The sequence below is a fragment of the Cydia fagiglandana genome, chromosome 24, assembly GCF_963556715.1.
Source record: "Cydia fagiglandana chromosome 24, ilCydFagi1.1, whole genome shotgun sequence".
Taxonomy (NCBI): domain Eukaryota; kingdom Metazoa; phylum Arthropoda; class Insecta; order Lepidoptera; family Tortricidae; genus Cydia; species Cydia fagiglandana.
The window spans coordinates 6,574,168-6,586,204 of NC_085955.1; the positions used below are offsets into that span (position 1 = coordinate 6,574,168).

At 35.8% G+C, this 12,037-nt stretch overlaps 1 protein-coding gene across 1 annotated transcript; it reads left to right on the forward strand.

Annotated features, from left to right (window-relative positions):
• Positions 1-524: 524 nt before the first annotated feature.
• Positions 525-5,872, forward strand: LOC134676196 (uncharacterized). The gene is made up of 4 exons (XM_063534525.1): positions 525-772; positions 3,436-3,571; positions 5,349-5,402; positions 5,570-5,872. The coding sequence occupies exons 1-4, from the start codon at positions 644-646 to the stop codon at positions 5,650-5,652; spliced, it is 402 nt and encodes a 133-aa protein (XP_063390595.1). The 5' UTR covers positions 525-643; the 3' UTR covers positions 5,653-5,872.
• The last annotated feature ends 6,165 nt before the right edge of the window (positions 5,873-12,037 follow it).

A 12,037-nucleotide genomic window follows, 5' to 3' on the forward strand; every position in this document is an offset into this window, starting at 1 on the left:
AGTGTGTGACCTGCGCAACACAACTAATCTAACTATTATACCCTGAACTTTATTAAATGGCGGTATAATATACTACATTATGATAGAAGGAAAGAGCGTAATTGTCGCCTCGCCGCGAACCTCAGTACCAACTCAGTACGCTCCTAAGGCCTCATACTTACGAGCGCTTTAACAACACGCGTCAAAAAAAAAGCTTTTAAATGACAAATGGATGCATGCATGTGTATTTTTTATTCACACGATGGCGGTGGAGCTTTTTACTAAGCGTTGTTGGATTTTCGACTTTAAGCCTTGTTTGTTAAATCGAATTTAAAGTGCGGACAGATTCAAGCGCTTTTTTAATGCGCGTTCAAAAAGCTCCCACTACATATGTGGCCTTAAAAACTTGGCAATATTGGATAAAAACTTGGATATCAACAGCAGCGGCACATCACTATAATTTCGTAAAGAAAAAACAATGTAATGTCTATGGTTACATTATGTCAGACGTCAGTCAAGTCAAATGTCATAAATAAATATGTCAATGGCCGCTTCGAGAGGATCGCCCCGATTTTATTAATATTTCTGCTCAACATTTCATTAGTAGATTATAAAGTACTATATAGTTGTGGGCAGTTATTGTCAGTGCCTTATATCTTACATAATGGAGGATTTACACGCTTGTAGCTGCTGCCTGCTGCGGCCGCCGGAGAAGGGGCTTAAGGTTATGTATAAACATCTCGGCAAAACAGAGATATACTGCGACATGCTGAGAGACTGCTTTAATATAAATGTAAGTAAACAACTTCAAAATCATTTATTAATGTTGTTAACAACATTAATGTTGTTAACAACATTAATGTTGTAACATTTCATCTGTTTGTTAAGGATCTTAGCCAAGTCACAAAATAAATAATAGTACTACGTACAGAAGACTCACTCTCTAACAAAACGCGTCGATCACGATCAGCACAGATATGGCCGCTAGGTGACGACAGCGCCACGTGCGGCTTATGGCAAACCCCAAAATTGGGGCCGAACGGATGAACTTTTAGGCACCTGTATCAAAGCGACGAAATCGCGGAATGAGACACGCCTGGCCAAGCCTTTTGTATTTGGTTCTATACTTACAGCTAGAACGTGTTTTAAACTCACGATTTTACGGCACCACGCGCAATCCAATTGATGTCTAAATTTGAATAGTAATAGCGATCACCGGGGTCATTGGTCTCTATGGGTGTACCACAGGGGTCAATATTGGGGCCTTTCCTGTTCCTTATCTACATAAATGACTTGCCATTCCTTGTAAAGACCCACCATGACATAGTATTGTTTGCAGACGACACCTCACTTATTTTCAAAGTCAAACGACAGCAACAAGCGTACAATGATGTAAACGATGCTATTTCAAAGGTAGTAAATTGGTTCAATGTTAATAATTTATTGTTAAATGAGAAAAAGACTAAATGTATTCAGTTTGTCACTAGTAGTAACGTAAGGCATGTGCAAACAAGTGTCATTGTGAAGGATGAGGAATTGGAATTAGTTGATAGTACAGTTTTTCTTGGTATAACTTTAGATTCTAAACTTCAGTGGGGTCCCCATATTGCTACTCTTTCGAGTAGACTGAGTTCTGCAGCTTTTGCAGTGAGCAAAATCCGTCAGTTAACTGATGTGAAAACAGCTCGATTAGTATATTTTAGTTACTTCCATAGCATTATGGCATATGGTATTTTACTGTGGGGCGGTGCTTCAGAGATAAATACCATTTTTGTTCTGCAGAAGCGGGCTATTCGAGCAATATATAAATTGAACCATAGAGACTCACTTAGAGATAAATTCAAGGAAATTGACATAATGACAGTGCACTGTCAATATATTTATGAGAATATTCTGTATGTACATAAAAATATTGTTAATTTTAGGAAAAATTGTGACATTCATAATATTAATACTAGAAATAAACATAAGCTCGCAGTGCCCTTCACACGGCTCCATAAAATTAAAAAATCATTCATGGGTAATTGTGTAAGATTTTATAATAAACTTCCAAACCATATTACTGAATTATCAATTAATAAATTTAAAAATTATGTAAAGCGTAAACTTATTTCCAAATCTTATTATACCACACAAGACTACATGAGTGATAAAACAACGTGGGATTAATGGTGACTCGAAATAGATAATTCAATGTATGTACTTCTTTGTTAAGTTTTATTGACATTTGTTATTGACATTTAGATTTTATTCTAGAAACATTCTAGACTAGTATTTTTTATACATTTTTTTTTTATGTTTGACGATCTTTTTGTGAAATTCTTAGTATTAAATTTGATCTGTATAATAATCCAATATTACTATGGAATAATATTAACTTCAATAAATTGCTCTGATAATTAGCTTAAGATAATATATTATTATGTAAAACGTTCATAAGTGCTTGTTACTAGGCCTACATGAATAAAGTATTTTTGACTTTGACTTTAATTATAATTTTAGTCAGTCGCCCATACACATTATACATGTCATTGCTAGGCTCAAGATCTTCACATTGTTTCTAGCCCTAATGATCTCTTCTAGACAGAGCATTTTTCGAGGTTCACCCATTTGTAATAAAATAATGTTTCAGATGATAAATCAATATAATATTTAAAACTAATGGTAATTTTATATGTATATGTCCATACATGGCAGGAAGAAGTTGATAACTTTCGGGAAAAAAATTAAGAAATTTGAACCTTTTATTTTAAGTTCAAATTTCTTCAACAAAATATCTCGAGTTATCTATTTCTTCCCGCCGTGTAGCGATATATATATCTATTATGCCAAATGTAAATACAAGCAACAGTAATTCTATTGTAATAATATAGTAATCATTTAAAAAACTAAATAAAAACTAAATTGTTTTTTAAATTATTTTGGGTAAGAATAAACAGTTGTAGAAAGGATTATTACCAGGGAAACCAACATGGCTGTGCCATTGTGCTGACAACATTATTTAATAAAAGTGTTATAAAAAATATTATATGATTTAAGCAAACAAGATTAACACATTCTGTGCCAAAAACCCGCTAGTCATTCATTTTGTATTGGGTTCCATTACTAAGTCCTTTGATTTAAATGTGTAAAAATCATCAAAATAAAAAACATATTTGATTTTCACTCGACAAACTGCACAGCATCAGAGCTAGTACAAGGTCAAGGTAAAAAAATGGTGCATATACATATACACACAACATTAAGAAGTTTCCATATATTTATGTTCAATAAAAAAAATGTTTTATGAAATTATTGATAAGACCAAATCCATATCCACACCATCAGCTCATTGGTGGTGGTATGTCACCAAACAAATTAAGTGGTTACCTAATTTTAAGAATAAGAATAATATTTATTTCAAATAACCTTGTTGACAATATATATAATTATATATATTTTAATGTCAACTTTCAGCTAAGCATGGGAAATGAGGAGTGTGGGATCTGCGAGGTGTGCGTGGTGCGGCTGCGGGATGCGAGCGACTTCAAGCAGCAAGTGCAGCGCAGCCAGGCCGAGCTGCGCGCGCAGCTCACGGGAGCGATAGCTGCTAGTAAGTAATCACACTATCACTATGCTTAGTTTGGGGATAGGTTGATTTGTGTAAGATGTCCCCTAATATGTATTTTATTTATACATTCTAGACTTAACTACAACTAACCAAACTAACTAACTTAATTAACTACTTGATATTTGTACAATAAAGAGTTTACTACTACTACTTAACTAAAACACTTTGTAGCTATATTTCCATATTCAATCTATCAATCAGTATGTCCTCTCTGAATAATTACACCAGTTATAGTACGTTTTTTCTACCATATAATTATATATGCCTGTCATACTGCCATAGTCACGCACTCTTATTTTTCAGGGTTCCATACCAAGCCTTATGAACTTTTAAAGACTATGTTAGCAGACCGTAATTGACAAGCAGTTAAAGATATCACATTCTCTTCTCTATTCACACCTCTCTCAACTCTCTCTCACCTCTAAATGACAGATTGCGTGTTTTTTTACTTTATTTATTTACTTTTATTTTAAGGTTTAATCATTCTAGTAACAACTGTTTAGAAAAGTTAGTATGTATTTCCATCTGACTGTCTAGTGCTATACTTGGCATTCACCCCCCATAAGGGGGAGGCCTATGTTCAGCAGTGGACGTCTTATGGCTGAGAAGATGATGGTGATGAAAGAACTATAGCATATAAGAAAATTGTTATTTTCATAAGACGTCCACTGCTGAACATAGGCCTCACCCTTATGGGGGGTGAATGCCATAATCGCCACGCTTGGCAGGCGGGTTGGCGATCGCAGTCGAGTACACCGAATTTGAGGGACGCTGCTGCCCGTCCACCGGTGGTCTTGGACGTAGTTTAAGGACATACCCGGGTCCATATAGTTCTTTATACGATATTAAATCCATGTTAATATTATTGCCTGTGCGTGTCTTATCTTTGCGGGATAAAGGTTGGAACATTTTATCTTTAGAAATTAGTGGCGGGGAAATGTCACACACTTATAGTCCCGGTCCCGGCACTGTTTTAAATCGACAAGAGTTGCGAATTACTTACCTCTTCGCACATACGTTTTACAGGTACGTAAATATAGCAGCATTAATCCAGTAACTTTGTCGAATTTTGTAACCTGGATATTTTGCGTCAAATCCGGTAGTTCTGATTTTTTGCAGGCTTGCTTATGATGTTGGCCCAATGAATAATCCAAGTTTGTGACCTCGAGCGCCAATTACAATAATTTTTTTTTTTCAAAATAGGCACTCATACATTTTTTTATGGAATATAAATATTTTGTAGAACGTGGCGGTGATGAATTCCATATAAATTACCTACCTAACCCTTATATTAAAGCTAATAACTGATGTAAAATTATAAAATTTTGAAAGGCTTTATCTCGGAAAATATTAGATGTACAGAGACAATTCTAGTGTCTTATTGTAGCAAATTTAGTCTACTTTAAAAACGCCCTAGGAAGTTACTATCAAAAACTAGTACTTTAGGGTTATAATCGCCCAAATCTAAAAAAATTGCGGTTTATTCGATTTTTGACAAAGTTGCGTTCGGCGCTCGAGGTCACAAACTTGGATTATTCATTGGGCCAACATCATAAACAAGCCTACAAAAAATCAGAACTACCGGATTTGACGCAAACGCAAAATGTATAATTTTACTGTATTACATATGTACTGTAAGTAAATAACCAATTATTTATTCATTTGTTCTTTAATAAAGCTACGAGGCCGCTTCTACGTCTAAAGTAGGATGAACTTGAAATTACTGACTGGGTTTCTCATGCTAGATATTTTTGTGCAGGTAACAAGTTAAAAATCAAGTTGGAAAAAGCTCTTGAAGATGAAACAATTATACGTGAGTATTAGACAGTTGACTAGAAAGAAGCAGTAGATAAATTGCTGACTTTTCTGTTTAGATTTATTTTCTTGTGATGTGCAATAATAAAATATTATGAAATGTAATTTTATAAGGAAACCTATTTTATAAGTATTCAAGTATTTATAAGTATTATTTTGCTGCAGGCGATATCAAGGTGGAGAAGTCCGCGGTAGAGATGGCTGATGGCGAGGTCGTTTCAGGTATTGGATGTATACCGTGCAGATAAATGCTTTTATTACTACTGATACTTCACCACGAACACGACAATGGCACGTTTTATCATTTATCGTCATTAAGAAAGGGACAGATCACATGATATGTATCATATGATCTGTCCTGTGATTTTTCAAAGACGGCTCGACTGATAACTTTTTTGTTTGAAAGACAAATTACAGATCAAGATAACAATATATAGTAGACGATACTTGGTACTCTTGGTAGTTAAATCAGGGCTTTAATATTTAAAATTATATCATTTTTATTTTCTGTTTCAGTGGCCATCCAAGAGGGACTGTCAGCACATTCAGCGGAACCCGTTGTTACTACGTCCAACCCCAGTCCTGCGCCCGTTCCGACCCTCACCAACCACGACAGTTCCGAGTTGGCTCCGGCTTCCAGCCACCATATAGTACACCCTCATAGCCACCCTAAAGAACACACATGCGACATATGTCAAAAAACCTTTGACAACCCAAATGCCAAGTCGAAACTTGTCATCCATCGCCGTTCCCACACTGGAGAAAAGCCTTATGCGTGCAATGTATGCGACAGAAAATTTATGCAAAAATACCACTTAAATACTCATTACGCACTCCACCTGGGAAAGTTCAAATTCTCTTGCGAAGTATGTAATGCTCGATTTCTACATAAACACAAATGGATCGTACATATGCGGATTCATACTGGTGAAAGACCGTACGCGTGTGATATGTGCAATAAAAAATATAGACATAAAAGCCACTTATCTTTTCATAGAAAAAGTCATTTCGATTCTGATCCTAAAAAGTATCTGGACAAAAATTATGGTTGCGATGTTTGTGGGAAACGGTTTGCACTAGAGGGGAATTTATTTAAACATAAGGAACTACACGATGGAAAGGAAGCAAAAGATGGAGAGCAGGATGACCCAAAGCCATATGAGTGTGACATATGTCACAAACGATTTGCATTAGTAGGTATCTTAAAAAGTCATAAAGAAATCCATACTGAAGGAACACCGTTCGAATGCGAAACATGTCATAAGAAATTCCGGGTGAAAAAGTATCTAGAAGTACACGTAAAGGTGCACGGAAACATGAAGCAACACACCTGTGAAGTTTGTGGCCAACAATTTACACACCGGTCGAGTTTTAAACGTCATATTAAAATACACACCGGTGAGAAACGCTTTTCCTGCGAAATATGTCACAAGCGATTCGGACGCACAACTATTTTGCGAGACCACATGCTTATACATAGCGGACTTAAGCTACACTCTTGTACAGTGTGCAATAAGCAATTTAGACAAAAGACGACTTTAGACGTTCACGTGCGTCGACTGCACACTGACGTGCGACCATATCCTTGCGATGTATGTAAAAAAGGATTCGCTGAACTATCCGCCTTAAAATTCCATTATAGAACGCATACTGGAGAGAAACCGTACGTTTGTGAAATCTGTCAAATGAAATTTGCTCGATCTGATGGTCTCAGAAAACATCTCATACGTGTTCATAAAGATAATAAACTCTCCAAATCTGTGGTAATTAAATAATGCATATAATCAGAGACTAGTAAATGTTCAAAACAAAGAACTTACAACACCGCGTTCCTCGCTCTTTTTATTCAATTTTTCCATTTTTGATTTTTCGTCCATGGACCAAAAAGCGTTTGTATTATTTTTGAATTAGGAAACCTTAGTTACACAATATAAATTCAAAATTGATTCTGGAATATGTACAAAAATGTTTGCGCAGGATCTTAGGAGGTTATATGAATAAAATCTGTCACCTATTGCTGCTTTTCTGACTTCTTAACGTAAAATCCGACGTCACGATCGTCGACGTCGACGTCACTGGCCGTTGTCATATAGTACAATTATAGCATTTTAGGCACACTATTATTTAGTTTATTTATACTTTATTGCACAAAAGAAAAACTTAGTGTCATAACATAGAAAAGGCGAACTTAATGCCATGAGGCATTCTCTACCAATGTGTTGCTGGCACTCAAGAAATAGAAATCGCTTATTTGCAAACCATGGTACATAGGTGGTACAATAAAAATAGAATCACATGGCACACTATAAAGGGTATAGCAAGTATTCTTATAGCTAGGTAGGACTACTTTGTATAGTAACATAATGTTATTATTTTTTTGTTTTTACACATTGCCATTAGGCAGGAACATAGATTTTTTAGCCACAGTTAGGCTTTTGGGGCTTGGCTACATTTTATTTATACTTAACCTACGAGGGAGATCAAAGTTAGGATGTATTTTATACCTACTTATAATTAACTTATTACAAACTAATGTGTAAAATCTTATTGTGTGACTGTAACTGCGATAAGTTAAGTGAAATTTTACGATTGGAAATTATAAATAGTAGTAGGGTGGCAGTTTTAATATGCAAATAACTAAAATGTAAAAATATTATTTAGTGTGATCTACAACATTGACGATTCTCGCGGCGTTGCATGGGGGCTTTCAGTCTTCTTTATTTACTGGACTCTGGTTATATGTATATTGACAGTTAGTCTATTGCGAGGTCTAAATATTTTTAATGACAGTTGTGGACCACTATGTTGTCTGAACTCATTATTATTACTTAAATAGGTTAATATAATTGTAGTTAAAAAATCTGTACTTATTTTGAACAATTCATATATGTTTTATATTTTAATTGTAGTAGCATAGTAAAATTCAATAAACACATTTATTGTATTTCGGATTTCCACATTATTTTTCTACAAATTCCCTAGAATAGTGTTGGTCATCTTAGAATATTGTTATGACGACTGTGTGAGTTTTATTTTGTTCTTAGCCCCCATTCGCACGACAGCTTTTTCAACGCGCGTTAATAAAAGCGTTCGAATGGCACAAATGGATACATGTGTATTTATTCACACGACGGCGGTGGCGCTTTTTATTAAGCGTTTCGACTTTAAGCCTTGTTCGTTAAATCGAATTTAGAGTGCGGACAGATTCAAGCGCTTTTTTAACGCGCGTTGAAAAAGCTGTCGTGCTAATGGGGGTTTAATGTTTATAGTGGTGGTCGTCATAAGAGGGTGAGTGAGGGAAGTGCGCATATTTTACTCGTATCTAAGTTTATTAGACAAACATTTTTAGGGTTCCGTACCCAAAGGGTAAAACGGGACCCTATTACTAAGACTTCGCTGTCCGTCCGTCCGTCCGTCTGTCACCAGGCTGTATCTCACGAACCGGCCACGGTTATTTATTTAATCGTATGGCTACAAATTGGTCGCTTGATAATTAATTGCTTATTGAATAGGTACTATAGTTTAGCATCTAGTTTCTTCACCCATTGGGCTGCGTTCACATCAGGGCAGAGCAGGTCCAGGGAAACTCCGGTATATTTCCTCTTGGGGCAGTCGTAGATGATGTGATTAACAGACTGCACTGGAGCTCCGCAATCACACGCCACGTCCACACACAGGGCCACGGTAACCTTAACATATGGTTGCCATCTGGACTTTGGCTGATACATTGTGGTTGTGGCATAAAGGTACTGCAAAGCCTTGCTCCCTGATACTTTCAATGACGCTAAAAGTATAGCTGTCACACTCTAAAAAGTTATCGCTATTTTTCTTATTTTTTAAATAATAACTTTTTAGGCAGAGTACCAAACCTTATATCAGTTCTATATAATGAAATATAATAATGAAAACTTACATATTATTTTATTTTTACAATGCATATACATATTTACACAATTTAAAGACAAGAATACTACTTCAATTCAGTAAGGGTTTTTATATTCTTTTAACTTAACAAACTTTGAAGGTTTCTCATGATGAACGTTTATAAGATGTTTCTTAACTCCATTATGGCGCTGAAATTTCTTATAGCATATCTCGCAAGCATATGGTCTCTCACCAGTGTGTACACGATAATGCGCTTTTAATTCAGCAAGTACTGGAAAAGCCTTTTTACAAACATCACAACAATGTGGCCTAATATCTAAATGCATTCGTCGGATATGAGCCGTTAAGGCAGATTTATGTCTAAACTGTTGGCCACACACTTCACAAGCGTGTTGCTTAAAGCTCTCGTGCACTTTCATGTGATCTTCTAAATACTTCTTCATCCGGAATTTCTTGTGGCATACTACGCAGTCAAAAGGTTTTTCTTCATTATGTATTTCTCTATGGTTTCTTAAGATACCTTTGGTTGAAAACCGTTTGCTACATATTTCACACATAAAAGTTTTGAGATCTTCCTTCCTCCCTTCCTTAATAGCTTTTTCTGCCTTTTCCTTCTCAGCGTGTTTATTCATATGTTTACTTAATGTTCCTTGTAGTGCAAATCGTTTCCCACAAATATCGCAACAGAACTGTTTGTTCATTATTTGTTTATGTTGTACTAATAAATGATTTTTTAAGCCACATCGATATGGGAACTTCCTTTGGCATATCTCACAGGTATAAGGCTTTTCACCAGTGTGTACACGCATGTGTATGCTCATAGCGTCTTTATGTAGGAATCGTTTATTACACACGTCGCACGGGAATCTATAGTCATCGGAGTGAATTCTTGCATGAAGTCTTAAAGCACTTTTTGATGTATATCGTTTACTGCATTCTTCACATTTAAAAGGTTTTCCTCCCGTGTGATCGTACTTATGAATATCTAATGCAGACTGCGTCTTGAATTTCCTATCGCAAGTTTCACAAGTGAATGGATAATCACCAGGGTGATTTTTTAAATGAGTGTTTAAATAGTTTTCTTCTGTAAATTGTTTTTTGCATATATCACATGGGAAATTTTCGGTGGGTACTTGATTTTTCGATACTTCTGCACACACTGTTTTGCATACTGTTATTTCTCCGGGCTCTACAAGACTAGGGTCATATTTCGAATGATTTTTTTTATGAACGGTTAAGTGTCCTTTTTGTTTGAACGTTTTGTTACATATTTCACACGAGTACGGTCTTTCACCAGTGTGTATCCGCATATGTACAACCCATTGGTTTTTTTGCGTGAATCTCGTGTCGCATTGTTCGCAAGAGAATTTGAACTTTCCAATATGGTACGCGTAATGACTATTTAAGTGGCTCTTTTGTGCGAATCTTTTGTTGCATACATTGCACGAGTACGGTTTCTCTCCAGTGTGGGTGCGGCGGTGGATTATGAGTTTAGTTTTCGCATTTGGGTTTTTGAATGTTTTGTGGCATATGTCACACTCCTGCACTTTAGTGCGGTTTGAAGACGGAGCCGGCTTAGAGTCGTCGAGGTTGGTGAGGGTCGGATCTGACGCAAAAGAAATGCGGTTGGACGCGGCAGGAACGGGTTGCGCTGAGGGCGCTGGTGGGCCGCCGTAGATGGCCACTGAAATGACAAAAAATAATTATAATTTCACAGGTGTCGGTATACAAAATCCAAATTAATAAAAAGTCTTAAGTGATCATGTTAACCGATTGCCAATCCGATGGCAAATCAGTCAATATTTGCTAAAGAAGATAAACTGATAGAAAAGCAGACGTAATATGTTGTACAATGTTTTTAAATAAAATTATTAGTGTGCAGACTGTCATTTTTAACGCATTTGTTACTTTTTATTTATTTCCCTGTATGAGAAATGTCTTACTAGTATCTGTACGCACCTGACACGACCTCGCCGTCAGCCATCTCCACCTCTGACTTCTCCAGCTTGATGTCGCCTGCAACAACAACAAGGTACTCCATTGAACATTCGGGCAATAACCTCTAACGTCCCACGGACTTAATATTAATACAAACTACATACCTCCAATAAAATTTAAATCGTTATTAAACGGAACAGAGTTGCTTTAGTTTTATTCGATTTAAAAACGAAACAAATCCAATTTTATTTTCTAATAGCATTGTTGACTGTTTAACTTGACTACCATTTCTACAAGCTTTTATTTAATTTACCCTGTTAGTATGTATGTATGTAAGCGCCACCTGCAGCAACCCAGTCTCAAATTGTACTGGTAACCATGGTAACTCCAGGTTTAACCAGTTAATGCATTTTAAATATTTCATTGTCATCCGATTTACATGGGGGAGGGGAGGAAAGGGACAGGTGAAACTAAATAAAGCTTGTACTTAATTTAAATTAACAACACTATAAAATACATAAAATTGTGCAAAAAGTATAGACCAATTTATTCTTTGAATAATATACTCACTTAAGATTGTTTCATCTGCAGAAGCTTTCTCAAATTTTATTTTCAACTTGTCACCTGCGACAAAAAAAGCATGGTTCAAGTCTCCTATAGTTCGTTTTTTTAGCATTAGAAAGAACTTGCAAGAAGGTAAGCGATCTAGACATGTCTTTTAATTGAAAAACTCTTTTTAAAAAACAAAAACTATAAAGCAGAAGAATATAAATGATCGTATTAGTTTCATAATTGTTACATATTTGCCGT